We start from the raw sequence: 24,934 nt of genomic DNA on the forward strand, positions 1-24,934 counted from the left end.
TCATTTAAGAGACACAGACAGTGTGAGCTATTAGCTACTTACTTCTTTTTTGTTTTATATACTGTGTGTCTTGGCATTTTCAGCACTTGGTTATGGTTAAGGAAATATTGGGGTTTTGGTTGAATAGCTAAAAGTCCACAATGACATAAAGCAGGAGATAAGACTTTTTTTAATAAATGTAACCACAACCAGAATCTTTCCTTTAATCAAAGTGCTTATGTTACCTTAAAGCCCCTACAAACTTGGTTTCAAATTTGAAATATTTAAATTTGAAATAATACTGTTTTTTGCATTTTATTTTATTTTTTACTTACATTTTATTGACTGTTTCAACAAACAGTACAACTTTGCTGTCAGGTAATATGTCAGTTCAACATCTTAGACATGAAGCATGGTTTTATGGCTTATAATAGAGGGGCCATACATTGCATTCATTGTCGGTTGCTATAATGAGCAAGTAGCTATAAATCAGGCACAGACATTATAGTAGTGAGGATGTAGAGGAAAGACCACCAACCGCTCGTCTTATTCCTACGAATATACTATCCGTGTTGTCTAATTTGCGGTGTATAAGTCCTTTTGCAAGCATAGCAGTGGTCAGTCTTACCAAATCCTGAATCTCTTTAATAATTTCAGTCCAGTTATCTACTATGGGTGGATCCCTCTGTAACCAGTCACGAGTGATTGCTTTCTTTGCAGCTGTAATCAATATTTTCAGAAGGTATTTATCATGTACTGTTATTTCCTCTCGTAGATCAAGCTAAGTTAAATTAAGTTTTTGTGTTGTTTATTTAAAACTCAGTTGATCTGCTTGTTTGTGGTTTGATCAGGTTTCAGATTCACAAAACTTTGTCTGTCGTGACGTATTTTGTCATATCTATATATCTTATCATATATATAAGTATGGGTCTTAACCTTCTGATAACTAAGTCCTGCTCTTTAGCAAAGCCGTCCCATAGACGGGACGTTTTCTCCACTGAAGCGAAACTGTTTTCTCCACTTATACACGTTTTCATAAATTGCAAGCATTAAATCTTCATGAACACACTCATGCAGCACCATTTCAAAGCTTAAAGTCTCATGATTCGATTAAGCCCTCACATCAACAGATATGATTTATAGCAGTTAAACAACTGTCATAAAGTTAAAGAAAATAAAGATAAACAGAAAGATTCTGCGCCGCTAGTGTCTAAAGTCAAGTGTGCATCCATACCTTTTTCCCCGTGTCTTTATTCACAGCTGTAAAAGATCGCCAAATTTTTTTTCCCTACATTGCAAACAAGTCAAGGAATTAGAATATCCAAGCCATTTATTCCAAAACGAGCTGGTCCCCTCACCATCTTCTAGTTTCTGGCCGAGTTTAAACGGAAAGAAAGCTAAAAAGTTGATCATTTCTGGGTTTTTATCGCGTCTCTCTTCTCCCCCGGGTCTGCCACAGTGTTACTGAGCACACCGGCAGATTCTGACTTCGAAAGATTTGATTGACAGGTCGTGTCAGCCATAAGGCTAGTGTAACCCGATATGGCCCTAATAGAAGCCAATCCTGTCGCAGAGTTAAGGGAGGACCAGCGTGGGAAAGATTGACAGCTATTCCTTCCAGTTAAAACTAGATGTTATGAAACCGGCCTACCTGTTTAGTCAATAAGAAAACAAATTGATTGATACCAAACTTGACCAGAGTATTTTAATCCTGTGATGGCTGCAGCTGTGTCAAAGCAAAAAGGGCCTTCCTATTGCATTTCACCATTTCATCAATTTATAATGACTTATTTCTATAAATGTATGTATATAGTTATTTCAAGTATGTGTGTGATTGATGTGGATGTGTTTTTGTATTAGAGAAGTTTTGTATTTTGCATTTTCTTTGCTTTTTACTTAAAGGAAAAGAAAAACGCACAGACATATCTGTAGAAATAACTTCGTAAAATATCCATTTGTGTTTTTCTTCTGGATTTTCTTCTGTTTTAAATTGAGGCTAGGGTACTAGTTTTGTGTGTAGCCCATCTGATTTGCTTACAGTATTTTTTTTAATCATTTTACACATGCTTTACTTGGACGGAAATAGAAACTCTCTATTCTAACCTCTTTAGCTCTGTGTCAGTAAGGCCTAGAATCACACTGACACTCTCAAATTGAGAGTATTAACTCCCCAATGACCTCAGGCACATCCCAGAGGGCCATAGTATATGGGAGCTGTACCTTTTTTTGGCAAAACATTTAGATGAGGAAAGCATGTATTTTCAAGTGTCTCTGAAGAGGACCGGTCTGTAGCGCTCAGAATAAATAATAGAAAATAGAGCATTATTTCATATGAAATAACCCAAACTGTTCCAACTTTGACAGAAAATGTTTGATAAAGGAGCATTGCTTACAATAAGCCTGATTGAAGAGTGATTGCAAAACTGTTTAGGGCCTTTGCTTCCCAAGACCACCTCTATAACACTTCCTATGTTCAGAAAAAACACTCAAAACTTATCCGGCATAATAATAATAAGTAGAATATAAATGTCATGTATTTACATTCATGCAGCTGCTAGCGACACAACAGTCATTGACACGACCCACCCACCCACACAATGTTAACAAAAAAACTCCTAAAACATTCTTTAAGTACAAGAAAAATGCTCACCCTTCAACTTCTACTTCATAAACAGATTATTAAACATGAGAAGAACTGAAGGAAGCTGTTAGGCAGTGACTGTTCATAACCAGCCCCAAGGCTTCCCATCTCATGTTCTCCGCATGCTACCTCCACGACAGTCTGATTCACAGCTCTTTTCAGCCACCCACCTTCACTTTAATCTCCACCACTATCTCTCCCTACATCTTTTCCTGTATATTTGATTACCTTTTTATCTGTGTCCAACCCCGCCATTGCCACCCACCTCCACCTTTTGATCAAATGTTTCTCTGACATCAGTAAAATCTTTAACTTTTCTCTTTAAACCTCTGTTTACATCCATCGACTCGCGCTCCCTCTCTCTCTGACCCCTGTCACAGTCAGTAACGTTCTGATGAGAAGCTACATAACACTGCATTGTCTGATCAGGTGTTGTCGAGTAAGCGAGTTTGCGGCCCAGATCTTTTGGGGTCAGCTTAATGCTATCCTCTGCTGGATCTCTCCTTGTAACCTGGTCTGCCGCTCGCCAGCCAGGCCTATATTTGTGCTCCAACTGTCGACTGGCCCCTCGGCTGTTTAGCCTACTCCTACAACATACTACAATGCACCTCCATGCCAAACAGCCCACACAATGCTGCAAGATGTCTAGGTCTGCACTACATTTGCATGTACTAGTTTCTAATGACTCAGCTTGTGGTGCCGTGTTTAATGCATATTTGTAATTGTACGATACTACTTCTGAAACGTCAAGTGACATTTCTCTTCAACCAAATATTCTTTCTGTGTATCACATTTCCGGCTAATTTTGTGAATTAAATGTCTGCTTATCATTTCCATGCACACATGTTTGTGCTAAGATCGTGTGCTCATTTGATCTAATATAGAGAAAGGCACTAAAGGTGATAGATGGGGGCAAGCCGCTCAATATCCTTCCCTTTTCAAGTCAGATTCCACCTTGAACAAACTAAGAGGGTGATTATTGATTAATCCCTATACATTAATGAGCTGCATCTATCTGAAAGGAGGGCAGCAGTGCAGATCACTGACAGTGGGAAAGTTTTTACATTGGTCAGGCCAGCCATTGAAGGGGACCCCTTGTATAGTAAGGGGCAGTGCAGGTCACCCAGATGAAGGGGAGAGGCAGGTAAACTCTCGTCCAGTCTGAGCTGTGTACACCACATGTGTAAGTAGCAGCGTTTATGTCCGTCCCTATCATTTCACTAGCCTGATGCTTTATGGCGGAAGTAATTATAGCTTATGTGTGTTGGTGTGATGCTAATATGATTTGTAAAAACAGCTGTTTGAGAATCTACAGAATCCTTTGACAGCTGTGCTGTGTGGAGAAAAAAATTCATGCATTTGCTGCTAACACGGTGTTAACTTATGCAAACTATACTGTGCAAAAGATATGCAATTGTGTTGCATAAATGCGGAAACATAAACTGTAATCTTTTTTAAAATCCATATATGGGTTTCATATAGCCTAAATGAAGCACATTTTATCTTCCCTCTCAATTTAAAGGAAAACAAAAAAAGAAAGGTTAACACACATTTCTTTGTCTCAACGGTAGCAGGCATCGCTTACCTTGCCTGTTGGTGGCCACATTAATAAGTCCAAATCTTCAAGTCTATTGGGTTGGACTAGCACTAGCATCACCAACATGTCAACATGTCTGGACTATTGTATGGATTGCCTGGAGATTTGACAGAATATCCATGCTGCCCAGATAACCCTGCCCTATTAACCTTGGCAATGTTCTGACTTTTCGCCATCACGACTTTCAAGTTTTAGTTTGTCCTATACCATGCCCAAATACATGTGAAATGAATGGCGCTCCCATCAGTCTTGGCTGTAATTTCGGTTTAGTGCGATCTAAACTGAGATGATGAACATGGTAAACATTATGCCTCTTAAACATCAGTAAATTAACATTGTCACTGTGCGCATTTTGCGATACTAGCATTAGCATGTAGCATTTCATACGGCTTTAGAGCTGCTAGCATGGCTGGTCTTATCTTTTTTTTACCTTAATTTGTAATATTCATATACACTGTCCCACAGGTAAACAGGTTACAGTCAGTTTAGATTAAACAAATGATTGTCTAGGCTACAGAGATGCAACAGATGCTAAAATAATATTTCCAATATTCCAAGTTAAATAAAGCTGTCTTATCACAGTATGTTATCATTGTGTTGTCACATTTGCAAAGTCTGAAAAACCAAGGCGTATTGAGCCTATACCACCACATCTTTATGTCTATTACATAACAGTACTACATATACCACTGGATAGAAATACTTATTCCATCCCCAGACAGATGTCATGGGAAGCTTTCTGCAATTCTCACACACACAAAAAAAAAGAAAAATACTACTGGTCTTTTTACCACGAGGTGTATATCAAAGTTTTTGAAGCACAAGGCTGTTTGAAGCACAGTAGACATATGTGAACAAAGTGGTGCAGAATGAAATGAAAGTCCTCATCAAGCACAAAGCTCTGCTCATCGCTCATCATTCTCACGTTCAATCTGCTTAGATGCAGTCTTTAGCTCCGGAGGGGAAGAGGGTGGCGGGGGGGGGTGGAGAAAACACTCCAAATTCGCTGTGTCTTCCCCAATCAGCCATGAAAGTATGTGGCCTCTTTATGAAGGATGTTTACTAAGCGACATTTCTGTAATATGCATAATTTAAGTAGAATACTACACTTTCTAATTGTGCGTGAATAAGGCAAAACATTTCTTAGTCATAAATTAAATATTTCAGCAGTATACCAGTCACACCAAAGGAGTAAAGAATACTACTACTAATAATAATGCACAAATCAAGAAATATCATTGCTCTCTCCAGAATTAATGCAATAGTGCAATTAGAAAAAGAAAAACAAGGTTTTATGGAAAGTAGTATATTGTTTACATCTTAAAAAAAGAAACAAACAAGTTTAAACTTTTAACTTTGCTAGCCATTTTATCATTTATGAATAGTAATATGTAACAAGAACATAACAACACACACCGTACCCACAAGCACAACATCAAGGAGATTTTATACCTTTTAATTGTGCTCATTTGTGTTGTGGCACATTTTTCTCATTGATTGACAAGAGAGAAGGTGATGTTGGCAGCACATCACATAATTCTCCATTCAAGGCTTCAGTGTTGAAGTTTTGCTTTCAAAGAGAAAGTACATCAGAGAACCTGACTGAGAAAACCAGCACTGGAACATTTTTACCCACATTTGGTTGTGTGACAGGTGTGGATCTAAAAACCGACTACTGTAAGATGTAACTTTGAAAGGTTTCTGTACAGAACGTTGACATGACACTGTACGGTAGCCCAGTCCACCAGAATTAGCTTTTACATTTTTTGTCATGTGTGTAATGAGAATTGCATTTTGTGATTGTTTTAAGCACAAATGATACGTGTACACACTAAATGACCAGCAAGGTTAATTACAGTACAGTAGTTGATTTATCCAAACAACATCCATTGTGTTATGTGTAATAGTTTGTCCCAATTTTCCCTAATCAATTTACAAATCAAAATCTCAATCAAACATTGGTTTTTCCTCTTCCAACCACATGTTGTGCTTGTGTTGGTGCTGATGTGTGTCATTTACGGGATGCTGCATAAAGTCAATTAATACATTTACTACAGGAATGGCTTGACTTCTATTCAAAATTAGTCCGGCCAACTCCGAGACCAACTCAAACTGTTCAGGTGTGTGTATGGACGTCTGTCATTCGTTTCTCCCATTGCATGTGTTTGTTGATGATGTGGACATGGTTAATGATAACTTCAATTCCACAATATGCAGATGTGTATAAAACTTGACAGAGTATTTACACTACTGTAATGATGGTTTTCAGCTAATTTTCCAATGAATTGTTCCTGCAGGTTTGCGCATAATCATACGTTTTGAAGAAGCATAAGTTCCATTAGGTGTGTGGGAAGTCATTTTATTTACTTTGCAGAGCTGAGTGCAGCAGCTACCATTGGTCAGTCTATCAAACAGGTGAAGCTGCATGAAAACAACTGCTACTGTGAACCTAATAGGATTCACGAGCTATGACAGCAACAGATAATCAGTTGATTACATTTAACTACAAAGTTATAGTAGAAAGATTGTGCATACAATGCAGCTCTCATGATGGGTGATGACCTTGTTCCTAACAGAAAGGTGTTTCGAACCGTTTTTGTTTTTAAAGATTTTTTTGGGGCATTTTTAGGCTTTTAGGCCTCTATACTGTATATTGGCGCCTGCTCTACCAACTGAGCTATACAGGCGCCAAGGTATTTTGATACAATGTTAATCTGTGCTTGAGAACTGAACAATATGAAAAAAAGCCCTCTGGCAGGTTTTTGATTGACTAAATAAACCTATGGGACTCTTTTTTATTTATTTTTTTATTTGACTATATACTGAAGTAAAATACAGTAACTCAAAAACAGCAACAAATTTAATTATTTAAAGTTTATGATATAGATTGATTTTGTATTTAATTACTTGTAAAAATCAAACTCTCATTGGCTCCTTATTAGGTTGTTTCATAATAAACGTAAGCTTTCATTTGTAGCCAAATAGGCCAACATTTGAGCAAGAAAAGAAACAAGCAGAAAAAGACTCACCCGGTCTTTTCTCGTTTCGACTTTTTCGACCCCCGCATAGTCGTACTTTGGAGATCAGGACCAGGATCTGTTTCTGGCACAAGGACTTGTTGCTCTTAGGACAGGGCTTGCGCTTGCTGGCTACCGGTCGGTTGCCTTGTTCCTCCTTGACCGCCCGTTTCTGTCTAATGAGAGAGCTGGCGAGAGCTGCCATCTTCCCCCCCCCCTCTCACCTTTAGGAGGGGGGTGTCTTTCTTTGCAGTACCCCCCTTTTCTGGTTTGTCTTTTTGCGTTCCTCAAAAAACTAGAGTAGGACGGGCGGTTAAGAGAAGCCCCCACAGGGGAGATCAGGCGTCTAAGTGGGTTAACAGGGAAGAGTTTAGTTTGAGGGCTCCCTTGGAGAGAAAGAACTGGAAGAGATGCAAGTTCACCTGCAGTCCAATGTAAAGCCTCCACTGATGAAAAAAATCAACTTTGACACTAACAGAGCACATGAAATAGTGCCACAGTCACATTTTCCGTTTTACCAATAACAGAAAGACCAAGGTTAGAGTGACTGACTTTTGAAAAGGTGAAGATAGAGACATATTTCTACCCCTCTTCCCCACTCATCTTTCCCATTAAAATGCACCTCAACAGCCAAGTTCAAAATATTATATTGCGAAAATAACTACTTTGACTAGACAACACCAAGCTCAAAATACTTTACATATAAAAACACTTATACTGAAAGAAAGTGAAATCATTTTGAATGCTAGGAATCTCTTAAAAGCGCGAAAAAAATCAAACTGTTTGTCACCATATGTGCAGTCCTCGCAAGTCCAACTTTGCCTCCCATTTAAATGAGGCAGCATGGAATAATGAGCTGAGAGTCCAAGCGGTAATCCAGCTGACTTAAATCCAGAGGTAGAACACCAGGCGGGACATTGACGCTTTTTGTAGGAATGAAGCCGGGAACAGAGCAGAGACATGGACACAGACAGACAGACATTCCTCTTCTGCCTCCGATGGCACGCTCCTTTCCCACAGTCCTCACTGAAACCCCCCCTCCCTCCTCCCCTCCTCCTCCTCCTCCTCCCATCCAAAGTCAGCGAGTGGTTGTGAGAGTATGTGTGCGTGAATTCCAGCAGCCACCATCAGTAGAGGTGACATTCATGAGAGAGAGAGGGAGAGAGTGAGCAAAAGAAGAGCGAGGGAGACAGGAGGGAGGGAGGGAGGGAGGGAGGGAGGTAGAGGCTGTGATGTGTGAGAATGACTGGGAGAGGGAATGGGCGCTAGATGGGCAACAGCCACTTCACAAAATCACTGCTCGCAAAGGCTACAATTTTGTTGTTTTACAGCAACGTCCCCCTAAAAAGATGGAGCAGAGTGCTTAAGGTGCACATTGTGACAGCTTTCGGTCTCCTCGAGAGGAACAGTATCACCATGTGTTACCTTCCTGACACACACACACACACACACCCACACAGACACACACACAGCACATCACATCAGCATATTTTGTAGTAGTCTTTTGCTGCTGTATAATTGTCTGTCGCTAGTCAGTATTCTTCATCTTCCTCCCTGACACCGGTGCTCATACAGTAGTAACCTCCACAGTCTGTGATGTGTTTCCTTTCGCTCTATTTAGAAAAAGGAGGCAAAAAAATGAAGGGACTATGTTCCCTAAAACTGGCATTTAGTGTGTGACATATCTGACTGCTGGCTTACGCTAACCCTGACAGAAACATGAGCATGGACAGATTGAGTAAGACAGCTAACCCTGCCAACACACACACACACACACACACACACACACTCGTATCACGCTTGCTCTACCTCAGCTCCCCCCACCTATAATACACCCTTACTAAAACAACAAACACACAACATATCTCCCTCATTTGTTTGTCTTTCATCTAGATACAAATGCAAGGGGTGACAAAAATGTTTAATAATTTAAGACAAAACGAACGTATCAGCAGAGAGCACACATCATGCTGACATACTTTTGCATGAAATAGCGGGTTCTGGTAAATGACCAATGCTTTTCAGTCAAGGAACAAGAACATGCTACAAGGTTCATGCTTACTATTTTTATTCTGATAAACAATCTGATTTTAAGAAACAACATGTGTGTAGTAATGAAATGCTGAGCAGATCTATTTGAATATTGACATGGCTTTCAATAATGAAATTCTTGAACTATGTTCAGTGTCAGGCACTGCATTCTTTTGGCGTTATGTAATGTGGATTGTAGTGTACCGATCGTGTATAAATTGTTCTGCATAAATTCTGTTCACCTTCAAAGCCAAAGTACAGTGATGCATTAACTTGATAAAGCAGGGCCATAATATGGAAAGCTTATTCACTGTCCAAAATATTAGATTTTGACTACATGAATCTGTAATATAAGTGAATATAAAAACCACTATGAACATCTCCGCACGGCCCCTCGCACTTGATCCCAATAAATCAACTCATTTAAGAGCTATTTAATCCAATTTTATTTGGCATGGCACCTCTTTTTAAAAACCAATTGGCAGGGAAACCAGCAACGGAAGCAACTTGAAAATGCAAGGTTGATTCAAATTGTTTCTAACAATGCCGAGCAAGGTCACTGTCTGTCAGGGCTTGATTGTCAGGTGACAGCGGACGTTTGGTCTCCATGTAGGGGCAAGGGTACGGCGGGGGCCAAGGAGAGCGAACCACAGATGAGATAATGCAGTTTGTATTGACAAGGAAACAAAACAGATATTTGTCTCTTTTTCTAATAGTTTGTTTCCCCGACCGTCCTCAGCCACGCACTCGTTTTCTTTCTCTGGTTTAAGAATCAATCTCCTAATGGACATCACATCACAAACATTGCCAAAGGTTGTTCTCCTTTTTTCACTTTCTCCAATCACAGGTGCATGCCAAGTTACACCAAAAGAAAGCTAAGTGGGGATTCTTGGGATATTAGACAGACTCAAGGTTAACAAGTGTTTCCGTCATTATAATGAAATTGCATGCCAAATTCTAAGTAGACTCATTAAGAGTCAAGCCACTTTTCTTGTCTTTCCAAGAGCTATCACCTGTATGAACTCACCCCAACTAACAACTAAACACCCATTACGCCAGGATTTCCAATTTATTACCATATAAATGTTAGTCTTTTGTCTTGCTTAAATATATTTTGTGCACAGCTAGCACAGTTTTCAACAAGGTTCTTACACTCTAATCACATTCCGAATTTCCCGTGCAGGCTACCTCAGCCCTAATGTCATTGATGAACCCTCTTTGGTAAAGTGGAGGAAAAAACAACCTGCATAAATCCAAATTAAAGTAAGAAAATTAAAAAATAGCAGATACGCATTCTGTTATGTGTCCTTGTATGGATTCTCATCATCCCAATAATGCACAAAGGAGGATTAAATGTAGATGTTGTAGATGCTACAATCCGTGCATGCATATCAATTTATGTGAAAGCCGAGGGTATTAACAGCATATCCTCTTTAAAAGTGCTTTATGTTAAAATGTTTTTCCAGTACGGTTTCACGTGTTGGTGCATTCTGTGTTACCTAACAAAAACTTAATACAGAATTTTTACTAGATGGGATGAATAAATACCATATATTAGAATTTGAAAGTTCTTGTTTTTAGCTTGAGGGATAGAGTATTTCTGTATCCATCCCAGTGGTTGAAGGTAGTACAGTTGTACTGTACTACAGTTTTGAGGTAATCGTCTCTCTTTTATTATTTCACAAAAGAAATTTGTGTATTTATCTGTGCTTTTCTCACTGGTTTGGTAGTTGAGAAAAATAGGATGCCACATACTTCTGTTTTTACCCTGTTGTACAGTTGACAATATTCAAATTTTAATTTCAAAAATGCAATATAAACAACTTAGCCTAATTTTCCAGTCATGCAAGCAATATTAGCTTAGCTAACTTTAGCTAGTTGTTGCAAGTTACTAACTGTGCCCAGGTCTAGCTTGCATTTGCTTGTAATGCCCAAGCAGGAGGATGTAGTTAGAGAAAATGGCAACATTAGCAGCCCTAACCCTAATTAAATCAAGAACAAAATTGATTGATCAAAAAAATATGTATGTATGTATGTATGTGTATATAAATCAATAAAGAAAATAATCCTTAGTTTTAGCCCTATAAAAATGTCCCAAAATTGTTATATTTATTCAACGTCACCGTGTCACTATTTGACACTGTAGGCAGTATGGTTGCATAGTTTAGGCAGTCATGTTTACGTAAACACACACAGAAAGCCAAAAAGAGTTAAGCACATCAAAACAATTGGCCCAGTTCTGTCTCTTTCACCCTCCTCTCTTTATCACTCTCTCTCTCTCCTTCAATCCCCTCTCAGCTCATCACACTGTCCACAGATGACGGGAGGTATTCTTCGTTAATCCCCCTCCATTATGCTACCATGTAGAATCTGAGGCTCGTTTCTTGCATACAGAAATAATATTTCCAATGTCCATGACCCATTGGTGAGTTGCTCATTAACTTTGAGCAGCACGTATCATTCTCAGTCCCCTTCTTTATTTAGCCCTGTTCAGATCAGTCTCTTGTAATTAGGTGTTAATCGTGAGACTGACTTGGTGTTGGAGACAGATGCAGATTCTTATTTGTCTGTTTACATCTGCTCCGGATTCTTTATATTCTGCGAGTCAGGCTTGTTTTTGTAATGCCAATTATGCTGGATTTTCTAAATGAATGCAATGCTCAGTATATTTACCATTGTTTTACACATTGGGTTGTGCAGCTGGTAACGTGAAAAAAAGATCGATTTTTGAGTTTTTTTAGAATCAATACACTATAATAAAACGTAATATCGTGATACTCGGGTGTATCAATACTTCCTAACAGTCCTAAACTCTTTAGTGTGTGATATAGGGAGGAGTAAATGAGTACAACATCATCATTGATTTGCAGTCGTGTTTCAGTCCAGTGTTCTCACTTTCAGCTCTGTTTTTGGTCTGAAGAAACTACTGTGAGAAATATCTGACTCTTTAGCTGCTGAATGATCCCCTGTGTTAACCAGCAAGTCGCTAACTGTGTCTGTGGGGTCAAGGCTTATTATTACGGGGGCACTGGCCACCCCCCACCCCCACCCCCCCCCCCACCCTCACCCCCCCGCTTTAACAAATAAGAAGGCCCACTATCTACAAAATGGGCTGCAAAAAGTCAGAGCAACCTTTATTAATCTATTGTTTATTTACAGCAATCACCTGAAATAGACTTCATTTTTGCATTGCAGTCTTGAATAAAAACCATTTGACCTGAAAATCATATCACAGGTTATACTTTTCTGAAGTTATTCTGTATCATTAAACCTTACGAATAAACAAACAGGAAAATGAGTTCTACTCTTTCACACTCCATTTGTAAGCGGGAGGCTATCTTTTCTCATTGCCTTCATCTCCACTGTTCCCTGAGGTAAAATCTCAGCAGATAAATCTGCAGGATTAAACTTGCCTCTCTCAGAGTAAGTAAAGACTGCTTGATGAAAGCTGATTTCGGAAGGCCTCTGTGTTAGTTCTGTTTAAAGCCCACTGTCACCCCAGCTGGTTCAACCATCAGCACCCTAACCCCCTTCACTTTCTCTTGGGTTTCTCCTGTGTTACTTTCTCCCCCGTCACTCTCTCCAGCCTCCACCGCTGGCAGCTACTGCTGGGATGACTGATAGACCTGCTCATGTGAAGGAAGACAATGAGTACTTTTAATAAAAAAAATTTGCCCTGTGTCTTCACAAGCATCCTAAAAACCCTTACACTTTTTCTTACCTTTGCAAACATAAAACAACATTTTGTTTACAACTTTTCTCTCTCTCTGTCTAACTGTCATAGTCTCGCTTTGCCAGACCGTCCTCCAAAGCACCCTGAAAGAGGGTCTGCCTACTCCACATAGTATTTGGAGAAGGGAGGAAAACATGCTCTGGTTTAATGGCATTTCTTTAAACCAATCAGAATCATCATGGGCGGTGCTAACCTCCACGCAGACCTGCTGAAGAATAGTCGTGCAAGAGAAAACTCAAATTGGACAGATGGTGGAGCTAGCTGTCTCAATTTACCCTGCAGAGATCTGAGGAGCAGTCAGTAATAGTTCTCAGAAATCCACCGAATTTAAAATTCCAACACAAAGGAAACGTAAGGAAACGGAAAATAAACGCATCCGCCGAAATTTCCTTTAGCACCGGAGCAATCCCGGAAGTGGAACGCAAAGGATATAGACTGTGACTGTCATAATCTGGAGAAATACACATTACTACAGTTAGTACACAGCTAGATTCCTGTTTAAAAAAACTAGGAAAACTAGAATCATTTTAAAATAAAATTATTGTTTTATCAGAGACAGAACAACTTGATCAAGGTTCGCTAAGCTGTGCCTAGTTTCAGTCCAACACCTGACCGATATGTTGGCCGACATTAGGCATTTTCCTGATCTATCGGTTTCGGCGCTTATAATTGCCGATTTAAAATAAAGCTATATATACAGTGTATATCTTTTTTTAAATATTCGTTCATCAATACATAAAAACGGACTGTCAACCATATTATGAACGTTGGCGTTGCATAGTTTGTCCACCAGAGGGCGCTCTACGTTTTTTCTGTTAATGTGTTTTTGTTTAAAGGACTTTAAGTTTCATATCTGAAATTTGTATTTTTATACATTTTATTTAACAGAACTTTAGTAGATTTAGATTTTCCTCTGGTTCATAGGTTTCCTGGTTTATAGACTAATCTAGCAGGAACCAAATCTCATCGTCCCTCAAACTGTTCTCAGTAAGCACAAACAATGCAGATATGTGGGAATCAAACTGTCTTTACGTTTGTGTGTGTGTTCACTGTGCACAAATGTGTGATAATACTGCAGGTTTCTTTTGTTATTATGATGTATTCATGCATATATGAAGAGGTTTGAAGAGAGTCTAAGCTAAGCAGGAATGCAGAACCGAGATAGTTTTATGCCAGAAAAACGAGGTCACATAAGTGGGTTTTGAGATTGGCTGTCTATTTAATATAAATATTGATTTTGTGTTTCGGTAAGTCTCTCAAGTGTTCCATCAGTCTTTATGGCATTTCTCTACTCGACTCGCACTGCAGATTTAAAGAATAACTCATTCAGAATAACTCGTTTAGGATTCAGAACACATCGTTGCATAATCTCTTGATCGTTTCAGACATGTGATTTTTCTCATTCTACTGATGACAGCTAAGCATGCAAAAATGAATGAACGTGTAAAAAAAAAAAAGCAATGTAATTTAACATTACTCCATTTTGGGGTTCGAGTCTGATGTAAAAATGCAGCTTTGATGATGGAGGAGAGAGGTGGTGGTTAAAAGCTGGCATGTCCATGGGGACATCAAATGGGCACCTCCCATCACAGATGTTCTGCTGAATTAGGATCATAACACCTCTAGAAGGCTCAAAACTAACTTCTGCCACCGAAACCAACCCACCCGCTCTCTAGACTGAGCTCTTTTCGTGGATTGTGACTGTTTTTTAACAAAAAGGCGAGAGTAGGTTATGTTACAAAGTGAGGGTAGCTTACCTCAATTCATGCTCAGTTCCTCTTAAATGTGGGGACAGACACCTCTAGTTATTTGTACTCATTAGCCTAAGCCTAGCATTAACCGTTTTTAAACAAAGGTTTTCATGCATACATGACAAATCCATGACAAGATTCTGTGGCTTAGTGAGTCGGTGAAACAGAAGCGGGTGGACCGAGGAGTACAAACAAACTCCACCTCCTCACATCTAAAATCAGCCAGGAAAAGCCATTTAAAAGATGTTTTTCTTTTCATATCTTGTATGTAAAAAAATATTCAACAAATAAGGATTCATTCAAGCAGTAAGGTGCTATTGCCAGTAATGTAGTAATTTTTTGGTTAGTCCACCACTTTGCTACAGATCGAATTTATAATTTTTTTTCTTTATATTATTTTTTGGGGGATATTCTCTTTATTAAGTAGTGACAGTGGATAGAGATGAAAGGGGGAGACAGATGGAGGGATGACAAGCAGCCCCTGCACCGCTGCAGGACTCTCTTGCTCTTACTGGGTTACTGAGCTAGAGGCCGCTCCCAGACTGAAATATTTTTAACTTCCCAAGAAATGTTGTACAGACATTCTTGGTTTCCAGAGGATGAATGGTTCTAACTTTGGTGATCCTTTGACTTTTCTTCTAGCACCACCAGCAGGTTTCCATATTTAGCTTTAGTGAAAAGATTGGATGCATTGCCAACATATTTGTTACCGATATCCATGGTACCCAAACACTGTATCCTAATAAGTTTGGTGATCCCTTGACCTTTCATCCAACACCAACCACAAGGTCGATATTTGTTTTAAGCAAAAGGTCGCATATAATTATTGGATAGATTTCCACCTAATTTGGTACAGACATGTCCGACTGGATACATTGTTCTAATGTTGGTTGCCCCCTTATTTTTTATCTACTGCCATCATCAGGTTCATTTTAATTTGTCCCAAACCCTGGTTTATGACAAAATACCAAAACGAATGACATTACCATTAGTATTGGTACATAATTTGTAAATTTGCTTTAGTACTAAGTAGCCAAAGCTTGCTAAAACGCTAAACTGAAATGGCTAACATTGTTGACATTATACCTGTTTAACATCAGCATGTTAGCACTGCGTGTTAGCCTGTTGATGTTGAGTAGACGCCTAGTCTTATCTGTTCTTTGCTGCTTACTCTTCCTTGGATTTGTCTAATTTCTGTTTAGCCTTTTTCCGTTTTTCAGAAGTTTTCTTAGCCTCTTTTATAGAAGAATTGGCCCAAAAAAATGCAATTGGGCTGCAAAATGCCATTTCTTTTGGAAAATAATTGGACGTATTACCTTCTCTGCAGCCAAAATAATATCACTGAAAATGTGCAAGCTAGGTGGACAGTGCCCCTGGAAAACAACGCCTTTGCGAGTGATGCACGCTATGTGAAGAATTAGCTTAATTTTGCCATTCATTAATGACGGTTCAACTAAGTTTTTTTAACACATTATTATTCCATAATCTGTTGCAGTGTTATCTTTCTGTGAGATGATCTATAATTTCCGTGCAAGGTGTACAGCCCATCTGTGCCACTGACAGTGCTGGCATGGACTTCTATTTATGGTCACTATTGCCTATTTCCAGCTGTCTTTCTCATCTGTCACACATGTTTGGTGGTCACAGCAGCAGCTATTGGAGAAATCCACTTCAAGCCTACCATACACGTGAAATGATGTGTGGTGCTGCTTTAGATGACTCTAAGGTTAAGCCAGGGGAAAGAGGGTAGGTGACAGCATGTTATTATTTAGTTTCAAACCTTTATATACCTGGGGTTGTTTCACTCTTTTTCAGGATCATCCTGCTCACACTCGTGCAGTTCAACACATTAACGCCTAGAGGTTGCCCAGTACAACCAGTGTTAATCTGCTGGCCAGTGAATAGCTTTTTTGCATCAGCTGGGGGTTAAGGGCTTTGCGCAAAGCCACCTCAGTGGTTGTAATGCGGAAAGGGACAAGCACTGTTTAGTCTTTTTCAGTGACACGTATTAACCTACACTATCAGGCTAAAAGAATTAGTAGCATTTGTTCCTTTAACAAGATGGATGTGTCTTTAAAAGTAGCACCAGTCAGTTTGTTTACTGTTTGGCAACACAGTAGCCAGCGTAATTTAATACATATTTAGAGATGTATATTTAGAGCAGCTTTATATGAACCATTAGTAGTTTGTCAGGCTTAGCGCAATCTGCATTTTTAGTCAGATTACAGTTGGCGCCATCTCACTGTGTTCACAGTGAGATGGCACATGCGTGATTATGGTATGACAGAGAGCTGTTAACAGATTAAAAGCTGGATAACTTCCATCAAACAAGGATGACCTTTACAGATGTGGAGAGCAATAAGGGTTGGGTAATGGAAGGAAGAGATAAAAAAAAAGAAGAAAACGGGTGTTGTTGACCTTTTAAAGACAAGATAATAAGATAGATAATCATCTGGAGAATGGATGGCGACAGTTTATTGAATTAGTTTTGACAGCACCACCGTTCTTAGGTGTCTGAATAAACATTTTTCTTTATTTGTGTTGCAGTGTTTTATGTGGGTATATCATTTCAAATGTCTGCACATCCAAAATCGGCCATAGATGGTTGGAAACGAATGTCCAGAGACTTGTTGGCTTTTAGTGGGTCCAAGCATCAGACTCAGACAGCAATATACTGTATATTGTGAAATATCTGAAGTCAGCATTGATGTGGAAAGAGATTCCAATCGGAAAAAAATGCTTGACAATATTTTTGGTGGTTATTATGTAGATATTGAATTATTTTACATGTAAATGTAATGTAATTAAATATATGTTCCGTAACTCACAGTTGGAGCTGATTGCCGCGTAACAGCCGGATGGGAAAATAAACTTTTTTTGCTAATAAGTTCCCCAAATCAACTTAAACGGGCGATACCATATCTGTGTTGTCTTCACAACTTGTTATTGCAAGCTTAAAATAATTTATCCTTGGATTCTGGGCCCATTTTGGACAAATTCAATAATGCAATGTTTTGTTTCTGACTGCAAAGAAGGAGCATTTGGAATGTGATAAAGCTCTGATTCATACCTCTGACTGGCTTTTCCCTAGCAACGGCTTTTGAAGATACTTAGAGACGCAATGCGAAGCTGTTGGACAAAACATGATTTCACTGTAACTACTTGAAATAATTCAAACTAATGGGCAAAACAGAAAGCTATCAGGTTGTTACATTATGCAGCAGAAACGCATTCTTCTGTTACAGGTCCAGTGTGTAGGATTTAGTGGGATACAGTGGTGGGAATGGAATATTATATTAATAATTATGTTTTCTTTAGCAAATAAGCACCTGAAAATATTTTTGGGGGGAGTTTTCCATTACCTTAGAATGAGCCTTTTATATCTACATTTCTCTCCTGGACAAACCAAACACAGGCTTTATACAGGACCATTGGCATTTCCGCATTTGCCACTGTAGGTTGTCCAACGCGCTTGTTACAAGGGAGAAGTTTCAGTTGGTTGCAATCTGTAACTCACTGCTAGATGCCACTACATCCTACACAATGGACCTTTAAGTGATAAAAAATATGAATGTACTGAATGCTAAATACAAAATGTTTAATCCTTTGTCTTGGTGGTAAATAATTTAAAAATTAAGTTGGGGAATTACATAGATGGATTGACTGCCAACCAATACATAGTATTTAATGCCAAACAGTAACGCCTTTAAAGGACTGGTGATATGATGAGAGCACTAGAAGCAGCAGCAGCTAACTATCAGTTTCCCTTGACTTTCAGCAGGTCGTCAATGCAGAGGTCATTCCAATCAAACCCGTCTTAATTGCATCTCTTGGTGAATCCCAAAGACTCCTCTGCAGCATAGTAGATAGCTGAGCTGAGAGTTCCACATTTCACTGCTACCCTTCATAAGAGAGTACCCCTTTGATGTTGTAGAGCTCCGCTGCAAGACAGCCTTTGAACCAGTGGGAAACTGCAGTGGATTAATGGATATTGCAGTCAAGTCTCTTGCTGGGGGCTTGCTTGTGCTATTGTGTGCAGACCATACAGATCTTTGTTATTATCAACTTACCACAAGTCATGCCCTGCATATGGCCCAGTGGGAGGCAAAGTAATGAGCTCCCTATGTTTGTTTTTCAGATGTAAAAGAAGGGGTTGTTATGACAAGGCCATGCTCCGGGCAACTGCAAAGAGGAAGACATTGTTATCCTTGTCTCACACTCCATGACAGTGTGTATTGCCAGAGTCCATGTGGGCACTGGAGTTGTAACAAGGTCTGTAACAGCAATCAGGAATCTAAATAAAATTTAAGTAGCTTTTGTCTTCAGCCGATTGATTTCAGACTTGGCGTACAATGGGTAGTTGCTGAGGACCCAAGGAAAGGCAGTGTCAAGTGCAAGCTCTTGAGATCTAGGAGACATGTTTATTAGTAGTGTGTTATGTACTCACTGTGTTGAGAGGAGACCCCTATCAACTGTTAGACCGCTGAACAACTACATACTGGTCCCAAATATGATGGCTGCTAGCAAATTACGCGCTATATACTGACACTGATAATACTCTAGCATTGCTAGGGATGCAACTATGTCATGGCAGGTGTACTGCACAGAATCCAAGGAAGCGCAGTGGGAAGTTGTTTGGATTCTCGACAACGCTGCGAGCAGCAATACTGGAGGTCAAGCGATCATCCTCATCTGAACAGGCACATTTTGAACGGGCAGAGCACTTGTTGTAAGTAAAAAAAAATCAGTTTGTTACTAGATTCTGTCCTTTGCTTGGCAGGATCAGATCATAGCCGTTCTAGACACAGTCTGTCTACTCTGTCTTCCAGGTTGGGTCCATTGATTTTGGAGTTGTGTTTTGGACACATCGAACACTCAATTTGCAATGAAAAACACACAGACCCAAAAGATGCTAGAATGTTTTCAAACACAAGATGGCTGACATATGATAATTCATTACCTGCTGTGATATGAAGATATGCACACACACACACTGTCACACAGGCACACAGATTCAGACAGTGATATAAATAGTTTCCTGTTTGTTCGGTGGATCTGACAGAGCAATCACTGTCCCACCTGTGAAGCCCAATTAAATGACATGCACGATGAAACCTAATAATTGCCACTACAAATCAGGAAAGTAAATTATCCCTGAAATGTGAAGTGGCAAATCTCAGTGAGAACATTATATTTATGTTTGGTTGTGTTGCTAAGGGCTTCTTTTTATTTAGTTTGAAATTACTGTCAGCGCTCACTATCCATGCTGCACGTGAACACTGTGTTCAGAGATTTGCACTGCACAGGGGTAGTAAGGGCTAAGTTTAATTTAGTGGTCAGAGCAGGCTTTTTATCTCACGTGAGCCAACTTGAAATCTGACTTTAGGTGCATTGAGGTACACGCCTGGGCACAAATTGAACTCCACTGTGTGTATTTGATAGCCTGTGCCAATCCCTGTCATGTAATCTAAGTTGAACTGAAGAAATGCATTATGCATGAATCAGTCCTGAGTCTGCAGAGGAGCCGAGGTAAAGCCAGAAAACACAGAGGATACCGAGGAAGAGAGGCTACAATAAGTGATCGACTAGTGTTCTCAACTTCATGTGCTGTTTTGAGTGACCTAAAAAAATGAGTTTAAAACGAGACAACATGCGCTACCTTTACCTCGCAGAGGGCAACAGCTTATTCCAGCATGCATTAGGCAGGTTGGCAGTCCGTTGCAGGGCTAACACAGTTTAACACGGTCACAGTCACAATCTCACCTCTGAGGAAACGGCACCTTGATGCTGTGAGTCACTTCGAGTCACTGACCCACCGCGATGTTCCAAGGTGTTTAAAATGCAGCTTAATTAACACCTGTTCTGTGTAGCCTACTAATGGCAAACACAGGCAGCACGCTTTGCCTACAACTCTTCCTTTTATTAGGACCCCCAACCTCCCCCCACAATCATCCCGATTTAATAACACATTAGGAATTTGTGAGGCTGAAGTATGACATTGGGCATTTGAGATCATGCAGTGAATCAGTGTATGGTGTCTAATAATCATGCCTCCGGTAATCACCCCTTTGGATTTGTATCCATGCCACCCCAGGCTAGGTGCCTTCCAGCCAAAACTACCGTTTAATCCGCAGACTCTGTCCTCTCAATTGCCGTGGAGGACAGCCAAAGCCTTGTTTACCCCTAACCCTCATCTGTCACCACATTAAGCCTGTCTCTCAACAGAAGCCCCAAACACTGCCTGCAATTATAATATTAATATAATACCTTTTACTCTCACCATTAGAAACGCAAAATATCCCCACAGATGTGTCTCTCTCACAACACACACAAGTGTGTGGTGAGTACAGGGTGCAGATGTGCTTTTGTTCTTACACACACACACACACACAAACGCACACGCACGCACACATGCAGACAAAGTGGATATTTATGTCAGTTTATCAGATGTGACTAATGCGTGGGTGTGAGTCCCCTGATTGTCTCTCGTTTCCACTTGAATTCCCTGTGTAAAGCTGATGTGTCAGCCCGCTTTAGTTCCTTGCATGTTCTATTTGTTCCTTAAGATTTTAAGGTGAGCATTTTTTTTTTAAATCACGTCCACACATGTCCTGTGAATGGAAGCAATCAGTTACATAGAAATGTCCCCACCCGTCCTCCCCATCCAAATGATTTTAACACACATACATTTTGAAAGTCTTCAAATTATTCAAATATTCATTAAATAACTGTACAAAACTGAAAAATGGCGTTACTATTTGGGCTTAACTAAACCACAGCACAGACTGAATTGGTTGTAGCTTCTGCAGCTGTGGGCCAATCACGCGTCACATTACATCGAAGAATGCTTCAGTGAGCTAAACCATACAAATAGTATTTTTATTTTTCCAATTGTGATACAAACATTTGCAGGTATAGTTTGACTGAAGCCTAGATATTATTTGGTACTGTTTTTTTTTTTTTTGGTCCTCACCTTAAAGGTATTGAGTACCGATACCCAGCCCTAATAACAATGTAATAGGACTTGACACTGACATGTAGTTTTGGGGCATTTGTCCAAACAATGTATGCTGCTCTGTTCTTGGGAGGACAGTCTCTGTTCGTCCCTGCTGTCTTTGGAATCAAAGCTTTTATTTGAGGAACAGCATATATTGTAGCTCTTTCTTTAAAATTGAGCACTAAAAATTTATATCCTGGTGATATGGGGGTTTAACAGCCCACTGAATCTGCCTCATAAGCTTTTGGCAATAATATAAACTGAGATGAATCTCAAGTCACAAATTGCTGAAAAGAGGAGCCATTAAATGCATTACACTGTAAAGTGTAATGCATTTAAAGACTGTAAAGTAGACTTTATGTACCTAAAGAGAAGAAGTCCAGGCGCCATTAAAACTGACTCTGAACTAAAAGCTGGTTTGAGTTATAAACATCTAGTGTCATAAGGTGCTCTTTAATATGGCCTTGGTTGTTTCCGTTTTAACTACCGTTGACTACCATTTATTCCGATTTAATACATTTAATACTACAATGCTTTTATCGGAACATGTGGGAACATTTTGGTCTGAAAGGGCTTCCTCCTCTAATTACTGCCCTTGTTGTCGGACTACAGCTCATCCAGTGCGTCATGGTTTAAGGAATAATTTGTCACACCCCACTAGGAGTTTGTTTTCTTCTCCCCCCAGTCTATTTCTTGTTCTCTCTGTCTGTCTATGCGTCATCCTCTGAGTGTCTCATTATCTTACCTCTTTGGGTTTGACGTTCATATATGCCACTAATTTAAAACTAATGAACATTTCAAATACACCAATTAATTTATCTTTAATTTTTATTCCAATCATTTGGCAGAGAAATGCATTAAACTGTAACCTGACCCCCGAAAATGTCAGTAAAGTGAAATACAACACTACTGCAGCAATGCTCACAAGGGGGATCTAAATGGGTCTATTTTTGGTTGTGCATTTAAGTTAACAATGGAGTTGGGAAAAGATTGTTGCACCACGGAGAAAAGTAGGATGGATTGGCGAAGGAGCAGAGTGAGAGAAATGAGGCAAGCAGAGAGGAGAGTGGAAGCATAAGAAGAGCAAGGGAGTGGAAGTTGACAGAGAATGAAAAACTGATCACTTCTTACCCCCTTGACTCCTTATCCAATGGCTAAATCAACATCCGAGCAAGAGATATTTTTTGGGTGGCGGAGGATGTTGTTTTACTCATCTGGAGCTATAGCGTTGGATCCCACAAATGCATGCAGGTCTTGAATAAGATGTTGCATTAAAACAATAATTCATTCATCCGTCTTTCACTTATAAAAAATGTAATACGTTTCTACGTAGTTCTTGTTATCAAATGTTACCTATTTTTTACTTATAGTCTCATTTTCTTTGTGAAAAGGTTATCAAAGAATTATTTTGTACGTCGTTATTTTTTTAACTCTGCTTTTTTATATACATTTTGGCCATTTTGTCCACACACAAACTGCATTTTAGGAGAAGGTTTGGACAACTCCTGCCATGAGTAAGATTTTCAGAAATGCCGTTTACAGGGAAACGTTATCTTCTTTGTGAGGCAACACAACTGAAGAAAAATTGCATGCAATGGCAGACATGGCCCAAAAAGTGCTGGTTCTAACCATGCTAACAGGACTCTTCACATGTTTACACAAGCATGTAGAGTTACTCTTCCACTATATTAAGTTACAGAGGCGTCCGGATGTGCTACAGAGCGATCAATGCACCATTGCAGCTAGGTAGCCTTCTGGTAATAGCTTTTTTTCATGCTTATGATTGGCCATCATCTTCTTCTTCTTCTTCCTGCTGTTATTGGCAAACATGGCTTTAGAGTTAGGGTTATATCGCTGCCTGTTGGTTTGGCATACTCTAAACAGCACCTCGGTCTATATTTTTGCATTTTCATTTTGATGGGGATTTTGTTACACTGTTCTTTTGTGGATGGGATGATTTGTTTAAGATGGGAAAAACACAGTTTTCAAAAATACTCATGTACTGTATGCGTTTGCTGAGTGTTGGTAATATTAGTGTTTGGAAATAAACACTGCCTAACAAAAGCAAATTTAATAAATGAAAAACTCTTTGATGCAGAACATGTGCCTTTACAGCTTGTGTAGCAGCAGTACGCAAATATTTCTTCCAATATGCAGGAAAGAAAAAAACGAACAAGGCGGGAATGAAAAGGACAGTCACGCATACAAACTAAGAAGACAAAATGTAAATCAAGCATTCATTGACCACTGTAATCTGCCCCTAAAACCCCAGCATTGCCCTCTTTTCATTTTCTCCCCGGAAACTATTAAAACGCTTGCTGTGTAAATGGAGATTAATAGGTACGGGCAACAGACATGGCTGAGCAAAAGAAAAACCATCATGAGTGGCAGAGAGGGGGTGCAGCACCCTGTGAGTGGGTGGAAACAAGAACGTACTGAAAGATGGATAGATTTCATTAGGCGGGGGAAATGGAAACACTAAGTTCTGAGGTGAAAAACAACTTCCCCCCTCAGAGCAAGATGTTCTCCAAATAATTAAAGTTTATTGTCCCTTCCCAGTGTTAGAGCGTGATCGTCACGTGGTGGAGTGGAGTGCAGCATACAAGAGGAGAACAAGAAGTCTCTTTGTTTTACATAAAACAAGAGAAAAAATCAGAAGTAGCCAAAAGCTAAAGCATTTTCTGGAATTGCGTGGTTCACAATTAACAAAAGATGTGTTTTTTTTTGTTTTGAGGCGGTTGAAGCATCTAGGACAAAGTCAATGGCAAAGATAGCAGGATATAAGGCTAATTGAATGCAAACAGTCTCTCCTGCAGGCTGGGCAACATCGGACCAGTGGAAGCAGGTCTGAGTGACGGGGCCCGGGATGGTGTGCTCGCTGGGCATCTTCGGGGACACAGGAGAGGATGGGGCTGTCGTTATGTAACTAGAGCTGTGGAAGATCAGGGCATCCAAGCCTGAGCCCACACCACATCCAGAGGAGAGACAGAGACAGTGTATTATGAGAGTGGGGGATGGGTGGTGGCAGTTTAGGGGGGTACAGCAGAGAACATCCCAGGAAACTCAGAGGCATAATCTTCTTATCCATGGCAGATTGGTTCAATGCGTGATGCGCATCATTTGCGCGTGTGTGTGTGTGTGTGTGTGTGTGTGTGTGTGTGTGTGTGTGTGTGTGTGTGTGTGTGTGT

General features: G+C 39.7%; 1 protein-coding gene across 2 annotated transcripts in view; it reads right to left on the reverse strand.

The window, feature by feature from the left end:
• The window catches only part of fgf11b (fibroblast growth factor 11b), a 39,828-nt gene extending 31,561 nt beyond the window's left edge, over nucleotides 1-8,267 (reverse strand). The window contains exon 1 of one of the 2 annotated variants that reach the window (XM_034890239.1): nucleotides 7,247-8,267. In XM_034890239.1, coding sequence (XP_034746130.1) covers nucleotides 7,247-7,439 — 193 coding nt within the window. In that variant the 5' untranslated portion in view covers nucleotides 7,440-8,267. The remainder of the gene's footprint in view (nucleotides 1-7,246) is intronic. The other variant, XM_034890238.1, reaches the window with a different exon arrangement.
• Between the last annotated feature and the right edge of the window lie 16,667 nt (nucleotides 8,268-24,934).

This window comes from Etheostoma cragini, chromosome 13 (genome assembly GCF_013103735.1).
Source record: "Etheostoma cragini isolate CJK2018 chromosome 13, CSU_Ecrag_1.0, whole genome shotgun sequence".
NCBI lineage: Eukaryota > Metazoa > Chordata > Actinopteri > Perciformes > Percidae > Etheostoma > Etheostoma cragini.